Below are 9,742 nucleotides of genomic sequence, written 5' to 3'. Positions count from 1 at the left end.
AAAAAATCAACTCTTCCATCTCTTCTCTTCTAGCATTTGACTTCATAATTTATTTCCTTCTTTATCGAAACTACCCTCTTTATAACTATAAGATTTATAATAATTTGTAAAAACCCAAGCACTTGGAAGTGCAAAGTTGAAGAAATCAACATTCTCTGTTCCAAATTGACAGAACCATACTTGGAAATTAAAACAAGGGAGATATATGGAGAAAAAAATGATTTCTCCAGATTTCAAGATTAACATATCTTTTGTTTTCTATTTGTAAACTTCATGAGATGAAATTAAATTTTCTTTAGCACTAGTGGCTAAGGAAATGATGTAAGAGTGTTCTTTTCTTTTACTCAAAGAGGATGTTTAGAAAGTAAAAACACCACACGCGCGCGCATATATATATATATATATATATATATATATATATATTATATATATATATATATATATATATATATATATTATATATATATATATTATATATATAATATATCTTTTCTTTTACTCAAAGAGGATGTTTAGAAAGTAAAAAACACACACACGCGCGTGCATATATATATATAGATAAATAGAAATATAGATAGAAATATGTGGTATGCTTGGTACCAAGCATAAAAAGTTGTGCCTGGTAGTGAGGTGTCACATCCCCTCCACTCATTCAAATATGGGACCACATTCACATGGGTAGTGAGTGGATGAGGATGTGACACAATCACTACCAAGCAGAAAATTTGTGCCTTGGTACCAAGCATACCCATATTTCTCATATAATAATATGAGAAATATGGGTATGCTTGGTACCAAGCACAAATTTTCTGCTTGGTAGTGATGTGTCACATCCTCATCCACTCACTACCCATGTGAATGTGGTCCCATATTTGAATGAGTGGAGGGGGATGTGACACCTCACTACCAGGCCACAACTTTTTATGCTTGGTACCAAGCATACCCATATATATATATATATATATATATATATATATATATATATATATATATATATATATACACACACACAAAAACTTTTACAAATAACCCGTAAAAACCTGGAGTAGCATAAACAAAATGGGTGTGTTAAAACAAAAGGGTGGGGATAAGATAAAGCAGTATATTTTCATTAACACGTAACGGTTAGAGTTATTTGCTAGAAATTGATCGCAAAAGAAGCACAATGGAGTAACTAATCACAAGAAGGCCAAACTTTGTAATATAAAAAGCGACCAAGAAATCAATGTGCAAACCTCAAGTTTCTGATTCTTGCAGAATCATTATCCAAGTTCCCGGATATCTCACACCACGTAAACTTCTCATTCGAGGAATCCCTCACTTCCGAACAAATGAGAGTATCTTGCGACCTAAGTTCTATTTCTTGATATCTTGAGTCAATAGGAACTGCATTGAAACAACAAAAAGATCCCAATTTTAGGGGTTTAAGCCCTAATTTTTCCAGTAGAACCGCAACTTTTTGAATTCGAAAGAAATTCAAGGAAAAGGAAAGAGAATTGAACCGAGCTTCGCCCAGATTTCGTCTTCGTTGTCGTCGTTCGATCGAGAGCTCTGGCCAAGGTCCATTCTTTGAATGTTAGGTTGAAGATCGAAGAAACAAATTGCTGGCTTTTTAAGAAGTAGAAAGAGAGAGAAACGAGCTTCGATGAGAAGATTTGGGTCTGTTGCATGATAGTGATTGAGTGCAAACAAAAGGACAAATTTTCAAATTCGACCCTCTTGAAAACTTATTTGCAATTTTCGACCTACTTTGCATTTATTTGCCACTTTCGATCTAGTTTTAGCCACTTTGCTGGAATTGGGTATCGAAATTGGTAATTAAGTGTTATAAACTACACGGGATTAAAAAATCCCGTGTAGTTACTAAAAAATTAAACTACATGGGATTCTCAATCACGTGTAGTTTAGTACTGCACTATGTAGGCATTCAAAAATGCCAAACTTCAAAACATGAGAAGGATTGTCAGGAAAACGAACATCGTCTCAATCAGAGACGAGGCTCATCGTTTAGCTAAGATCCACTTCAAAAACGTGGGTCGTGGAGCAACGAAGTTCAACAACAAAAGCGAAGCTCGTTAGTAGAAACGGGGTTCATAGTTCATAGTTTGAAGAATGAGGCTTGTCAGTGAAGACAAAGCTCATCGTCAGACTCAAGCTCGTCAGTGAAGATGAGGTTCGACAAAAGTAAAGTCACAAGATTTACTATGCAGTTGGGCCCAACTATTGAAGATGAAGTTCGTTAGTGAAGACGAAGTTTGTCAGACGAGGTCAGTGAAGACAAAATTCGTCAGAAAAAGCTCGCTTACTGCGAAGTTTTCCTTGTAAGACGAACCTCACTACGTATCAAGGCTCGTACAACTTGACGAACCCCGTTTCAATTAAAGACAAGGCTCATCATCCACATGAGATCTAGCTGTAACGGCTCCGAAGACTTAGTCAGCCACGTGGGCTAATCTTCGGGAGCACGTAACGGCGCGCGCTAGTTTGGAGGAGGCAGTTATGCCCTTCTACCCGTGATCTTAGCACGTCGTTTACGTGCTTAAACCCTATAAATAGTCATGGATGGTTACAGAGGAAAGGGTTCGGACTTTTGGACTTTTTGGTAATTTGAACTTCGAGAATCATCAGAGATCAGAGCTCCTGCGTATAGAGCTGGAATTCGAACCTCGGTTCTAGCAGTCTAACGAATGTCAGAAGCTTCAGCAATCTTGTTCTGATCGTCAATGGGAGGCAATCTCGACTCAAGCATCGAGGGAAGCATCCTTTCACCACTGAGAGCCCCACGTTAAACTAGGAGGAGCTAAATTAATCTTCTCTTCATCTGTAATCGAGAGAGAGTGTGAGTGATTATAAGGGTTTTGTACCAAGTGAGCGAACTTCTATCATTCAGAGGGTCTCGCTCGGGTAAGGCTAAGATGACAGAGTCAGTTGGGGGTTGTCATGCTGGTGACCTTCGGAATTATCTCTCATGCAAGCGCAGTATAAATCAGATGCAATCTCATTGCTGTTGTGAGAAGCTTATTTCTGAAGTGCTTTCCTAATGCCCATGTGGGGAGTCAGCACATAAATCTTCAGTCTTCGAACGATTGACTAAGCCATCAACGACCTCGTCGTCAAGAAGAAGGCGTTTTCGTCCCAAAAAACAAGCACCCAAGAATTACCACATTGGAGTGATGATTAACATGGTCAGCAAGGGCAAGAGCAAAGCCATGGCTGATTCTTCTGAATCTTCTGATCCTGAATATTCTTCAGGGTTAGGTAAAATGCTTGTCGAAGAACAGGGGGTGTATCAACACACTCGTACTCATACTGGTGTGGTGATCCCGTTTGATTTCTGACGATTAGCGGGCATCACAGATGAGGCTGAGGAATAGCCTGAGAACTCGGCTATTACAACCTCTCAGCCTTCTAACACCTATCAAAGTGAACAAGCAAGTGCCCACATGGCTGGAAGTGAAGAAGACATGGCGAGGCAGATGGAAGAGCAACAATCAACCATCCGTCAATAACAGGAGTCTTTCAGACGCTTGGAAGCAATGATAGAGAAACTCCTCGGGGAGAAAGAAAAGAAAAAGAAGAAAGTCTATCCCCAAGCCTCGAGATCAAGGCATATGCGACCTTCACACACTGATGAAGAGAACAGTCGTCCATATCAAGATGGCAATGATGAAGACGACGAAGAGGAAAATGTCATGAGGGTTCATTCTGAATCGTCTGAAGCTGAGTCCAATCCTCGTACGAAAGTACGGGACCAAAAATTAGAGGATTTCCATAAGTAACTTGACGCATTGAAGCTCCAAGGAAACTTCAAAGACCTGGGGGTAGCCAGGCCTTATTCAACCGAGTGGGACGCCATCTTGTATCCCCTGAAGTTCAAACCACTCAATCTAGTGCAATTTGAGGGCAAGGGTTCCCCTACCCAACATATTTATTATTTCCACACACAAACCGGACACATAGTGGGTAATGATCCTATTATGACTAGACTATTCATCAGTACCCTAAAAGGGGTAGCTTTTGAATGGTTTCGCAGACTCGAGCCCGGGTCAATCAAAAGTTGGAGGGATTTGGAGAAGCTTTTCCTAGCTTGATTTTTCGATGATGACATTAAGGTGTCCATGACCACGCTATTGGCCGAAAAGCAGAAAAAGACAGAGTCTGTCAACGACTTTGTCAAGAGATTCAGAAACCGATCGTTGCATTCGCGTGACCAGGTTTTCGAAGCTACTCTTGCGGAGATGTGACGCAATAATCTTTCTATCAATATCTTGTCTAAGATGGATGTTGTTGAAGCCTGTTCATGGAAAGACTTGGTTTAGTAGGGAGAGCAAGTAGAAAACATGCTCAAGAGGATGGATGCTGAAGAACCTCAGGAATCTCAACCTAAGAAGGGAGGGGGTAAAGGCAACTATAACTCCCAGAAGCAATCAAAAGGAAATGATACTCTAGCTGTTGAGACAGCCTCATCCTCTAAATCTTCTGCAAAATAGAAGGGAAATACTTCCGACAATCGTTTTCAAAAAAAGTACGATTTCAAAGATGAACATGTGATTTCCATCCTCACATCTTTGATCAAAATGAAGAAGATCAAATTGTTGGAGGTGAAACGGAGCGAAGAAGTGTCAAGGACTGACGATCCTAATTATTACATGTACCACAGGATGGTGCATCATCCAACCAAGGCTTGTTACATTCTGAAGGATAAAATCCAGGCTTTGTTAGATGCATATGTGATGACCCTTTAAGCCGAGCAAAAGAAGGTATCTGTAAATATGGTCTCGCTATAGTTCGGAGACTTTGCCAAGGTGTAAGTCCAAGATGGCATGAAACCAATTCCCCAAGTAGAGACGAGGGTCGTAAACCTTGACCCTCATCAGAAGAAAGAGAAGGGAATGGTCCCCTACACCACCTCTGAAGGTGAAGTCATTTGGATTCATCCTGACTTAATAGTGGACGAGCAGTGGACATCGCCGAACTCGAAGAAGCCTAAAGTCAAACGAAGATCTTGCAATGATGTTTCAGCCCTTGCAGACGAAGGAGTTAAAACTACGTCACTTAGCAGTTCTGAAGATGAGCAGCCAACATTCACCACACAACCTACACAGATATCAAGAAAACGCAGAGGAAATGAATATTTGAAGAAATACCCTGAAACAGCAGTTGTACCACCCAAACCAGGGAAAGAAGTGGCGATGCAAACACAAGCTATTTTTAGTGATCCCAAAGTGAAGGAACTTCGTTACAGCAAAGCACTCAGGAAGGAAGCACCAGAGAGCTCGAAAGATCCCTTTCGGTTTGATGTGTTAGCTCAGTTAGCCAACATCCCAGCAAGGATTACCATGTTTGAGTTTTTGCATTTATCCCGATCAATAAGGGAAGCTCTTCATGAAGCGTTGGTGGATAATAAGGCTTTTCTCATCCACTTTCCACCAAACCCAGTCAGAGCAACGCTGGAAGAAGCTTGTCCTTAGTGTTATCAAGTCTTTCAAGTAAGAATGACATGCATCACCTTTTCTCAAGAAGATATGCACGTGAGAAACCCGAAACACGATAGACCTTTGTACTTCACAGGGTATATCGGTTCTATTCGGGTAGACAGAATTCAGGTTAACCCCGGTTCTGCTTTGAGCATCATACTGTTGAGTCTCATTCGCCACCTCGGAGTTCTGCTGAATCGTTTATCAATGACGGGGACTACCATTTATGGATTTAATACTTCCAACACTCGTCCTCTTGGCAAAATCAAACTCAAATGTCAAATGGGTGACTTGAGAACAAATGTCACCTGCTACATCATCGATGCAGAGATGTCTTACAATTTGTTATTAGGTCGACCATGGATTCATAACAATCTGATTGTTCCATCGACTCTACATCAATGCATGAAATTTGTAGATGAGAGTTATGAAGTCAAAACAGTGGTCACAAAAAATCAACCATTTAAAGGATTGGAGAATTATTTTACAAATTCCATCCACTACCTTGATGGTGAGCCATTTGAAGTATCACTGGTTGAAGAACCAGATAGCAGTAATGAAGCCGATACCGAGTCTGAGTATGAACAGGGTCTTGTTTTTAATGACATAGAATTTGTCATAATTGGTCTTGAAAATCTAGATGTAAATGACCCTGTCTACAAGGACAGTGAAGTTATCTTTATTAATAATGATGATTTAGCTTATTTATCATGTATTGAATTTAATTCTGACATGCCAGATACAAGCGCCAGCATATTGGCAGATCCTCTACCACGGTTATATGATGAATCAAATTTATATATATTGATTCAATCATCTTTTGTGACAAATCGGTAGCAAATCGAATCTTCGCAAGCAGTCTTTGTAGTGCCGGGCATGATTAATGGCCAAAAAGACATCATCTTTGGGAAGAGTGATGGCCCGTTGCAAACTCTTTTGGAAGAATCCGAGAAGGAGGAGAAAGATCCTCAATTCTCGTATTTCACACCAATAACCCGAAAGCTTATGAAGAAAATATGATATAACTTCATCCGTAAAGAAGGCTTAAATTTCGATAAAGGGATCCGGACGCCAGTCCGATCTGCTTATGTCCCGGAAGAAAAGTCGGAGGATTACTATCACAAAACTCGTAGCATGTTAGGTTATGAATCCCTGCTGTTTACGCTGTGTTTTGGAGCCAATGGAGAGTCGGATGATGATCCTTGCAACTTATTTTCTGGATCCATTTGATGGGAGTCTGACACCAATACAGGAGTTCTGTTAAAGGCACTCATGGCCAACATGACATCGTCATCTTTGGTAGAAAATCAAGAAGATGATCATTTACCTCTGCTTGATGATCCGCTAAGCCGACAGCTTGGTATATAGTGGGAACACTGCTTCGAACAACGCGAACCTCCTACTGATGACAATGTGATCCAAGTGAACATGGGAGACGAGGTTAACCCGAAACCTATATTCTTAAGTGACAGCTTGTCACCCGAAGAAAATAAAGACCTCATTACTCTAGTGCGAGAATATATTGATGTCTTCGCTTGGAACTATGAGGACATGCCTGGTCTCGATCCTCAAGTGGATATGCATAGCTTAAATATCAAATCAAACATCAAGCCTGTTAAATAACAGCAAAGGCAATTTAGACCCTAATTTATAGAGCCAATTGAAGCTGAAGTTAAGAAGCTCATTAAGTCAGAATTTATTCGCTAGGAACAATACCCTGACTAGGTGGCCAACATTGTCCATGTTCTAAAAAAGAACGAGAAGATTCGAGTGTGCATTGACTTCCGAGACTTGAACTCGGCTTGTCCTAAAGATAATTTTCCTTTACCCATCACGGACGTCATTATTGACAATACGTGCGGGTTTAAAAGGATGTCGTTGGATGGATTCTCAGGGTACAACCAAATCAAGATGTATCCTGATGATGAAAAGTACACATCCTTTAAAACACCTTCAGGTGTATACTGTTATACAGTAATGCTATTTGGATTGAAGAATGCTGGTGCTACATATCAACGTACCATGACCTCTATTATCCAAAAACACCTATGGAAAACTGTAGAATATTATGTGGATGATCTGGTTGTTAAAAGTCATGACAAGGGAAACCATTTACATGACTTGAAAACAATGTTCGACCTCATGCGGGCACATCGACTCAAGATGAACCCAACCAAGTCATTTTTAGGAATGGCTAGCGGTAAATTCCTCGGGTTCGTGGTCACAGCTAACGGAATCCGCCTTGACCCAGACAAAGTCAAAGCCATCCAAGAGCTGCCACCTCCTAGAAATCTCAATGAGCTTCGAGGTTTACAAGGACGATTGGCATACATCCACAGGTTCATTTCTAACCTATCAAGCAAATTCCAACCATTCTCAAAACTAATAAAGAAAGGGGTATCCTTTATATGGGATGAAGCTTGTCAGAAAGTATTCGAAGAGATTAAACAATATCTCTCTAATCCACCTATGTTGATCGCACCGAAGTCAGGTAAACCCTTCTTGATATACATCCGAGCTACAGATCATGCCTTGGCAGGACTCTTAGTGCAAGATGACAAAAATGGCCACAAGCAAGCCATCTACTATCTCAGTAGGACTTTATCGGGTGCTGAACCTCGTTATCCTCCTATTGAGAAAGAATGTATGGCCCTAGTCTTCACAGTCTAAAAAATGTGACATTATTTAGTTGGACAAATTATACATGTCATTTCTCAGATCAATCCTATTTAGGTATTCATGACACAACCCGGTGCATTGAACTGGCGACTCGCTAGATGGGCATTGTTGCTCTCCCAATATGATATTCACTTCAAACCTCAAAAGGCAGTGAAAGGTCAGGCTATTTGTGATCTTATGGCTAACCATCCATTGAAAGGGAAGGTCGAATTGTACCAAGACATGCCAGATGAGATGTATGAAGCTAATGTTGTTTCTAAATAGTAGGTATGACAATTATACTTTGATGGCGCAGCGAGAGCAAGCCCTACTGGTCAAGTTATTGCCGGAGTGGTGGTAGTCTTTGTTTCCCCACAAAATCATGTGTTACCACGAGCTATTTCTTTAACAGATCCATGTTCTAATAATATAGCCGAATACAATACTTTGTTGGTCGGCCTTGATATAGCCAAACAGTTGGGGGTGAAGCACCTAGAAGTATATGGCGATTCGCAGCTCATTGTTAATCAGATGAAGGGAGAATATGAAGTTAGGAATGAGGGTCTCATTCCCTATCATACTGCAACCATTACATTGGCCGATTCCTTTGAAGGATTCTACATTGACTATATACCTCGTCTCAAGAATACATATGCCGACTCATTGGCGTCACTTGCGACCACATTAGCTCTACCTGAAGGAGCTACCCGGCAAATCACGATAACAAGCAGATAATTATTCAAGTCGAAGTATGCATTGCAGATCAACGCAGTTGAAGATGAGCCAGCAACGCTCGAACCTAAAGATTGGCGATTTACGATCACTGATTATGTCTTATACGGCTTATTGCCCGAAGACATCAAGGAAAGGGAATCTATCATAGACGAGCACCTAGATTCTACTATGATTCTCAATTCCAGACTTTATATCGAAGGTCGTATGACAGACTATTGCTTCGCTGTTTGTCAAATAGAGAAGAAAAAGAAGCTCTAAAGGAAGCTCATGATGGCATCTGTGGAACTCATCAGCCCGGCCCTAAATTGTGGGACCGATTATGCAGATTGGGTTATTATTAGCCCAACATGGTATAAGACGTCGTTGCTTATGCCAAATGATGCCACGCCTACCAGATACATGCTAATTATATGCATCAGCCGCCCGAGCATCTTCACTCATCAGCCACTTCATGGCTATTTGAGACGTGGGGTATGGACATTGTTAGCTCGATATCCCCATGCTCGCGTGAAAAACCGTAGCTTTCTTCATTAATGAGATAATTGTCATCTTGAGTTACAACTTTTTGAGTTTACAAAATCCCTCCCCCCGGCTATTATTCCCTTCATCTCCCCCCCCCCCCCCCCCCCCCCCCCCCCCCCCCCCCCCCCCCCCCCCTGGAAATATATACCCCGCATACTCGTGTAGATCCCGACCGGATCTAGATCGCGCACGGTGTGTCCGGATTAACCCCCGGCGCGCGGCAAAGAACCACCAAAGCGAGGACGCAAAACAGGAGCTCCGCTGATTTGTTCACGTAGTGAAGTTGTCATATTTTTTTTATTTTCTTTGATTTAGTTGTAACGGCATCTATTAAAAAGCACCGCGATTCT

General features: G+C 41.1%; 1 protein-coding gene across 1 annotated transcript in view; it reads right to left on the bottom strand.

Moving 5' to 3' along the window:
* LOC109824491 (E3 ubiquitin-protein ligase CHFR) overlaps positions 1-1,655 on the bottom strand; it is a 20,600-nt gene extending 18,945 nt beyond the window's left edge. The window contains exons 1-2 of the mRNA XM_020391100.1: positions 1,503-1,655; positions 1,236-1,386 (exon numbers count right to left, since the gene is read on the bottom strand). Of these exons, the coding sequence (XP_020246689.1) occupies positions 1,236-1,386; positions 1,503-1,566 (215 nt within the window). The 5' untranslated portion in view covers positions 1,567-1,655. The remainder of the gene's footprint in view (positions 1-1,235; positions 1,387-1,502) is intronic.

This window comes from Asparagus officinalis, chromosome 9 (assembly GCF_001876935.1).
Source record: "Asparagus officinalis chromosome 9, Aspof.V1, whole genome shotgun sequence".
Taxonomy (NCBI): Eukaryota; Viridiplantae; Streptophyta; class Magnoliopsida; order Asparagales; family Asparagaceae; genus Asparagus; species Asparagus officinalis.
Note: the sequence above shows the minus strand (reverse complement) of the source record. Positions and strands in the feature narration are given on the sequence as shown.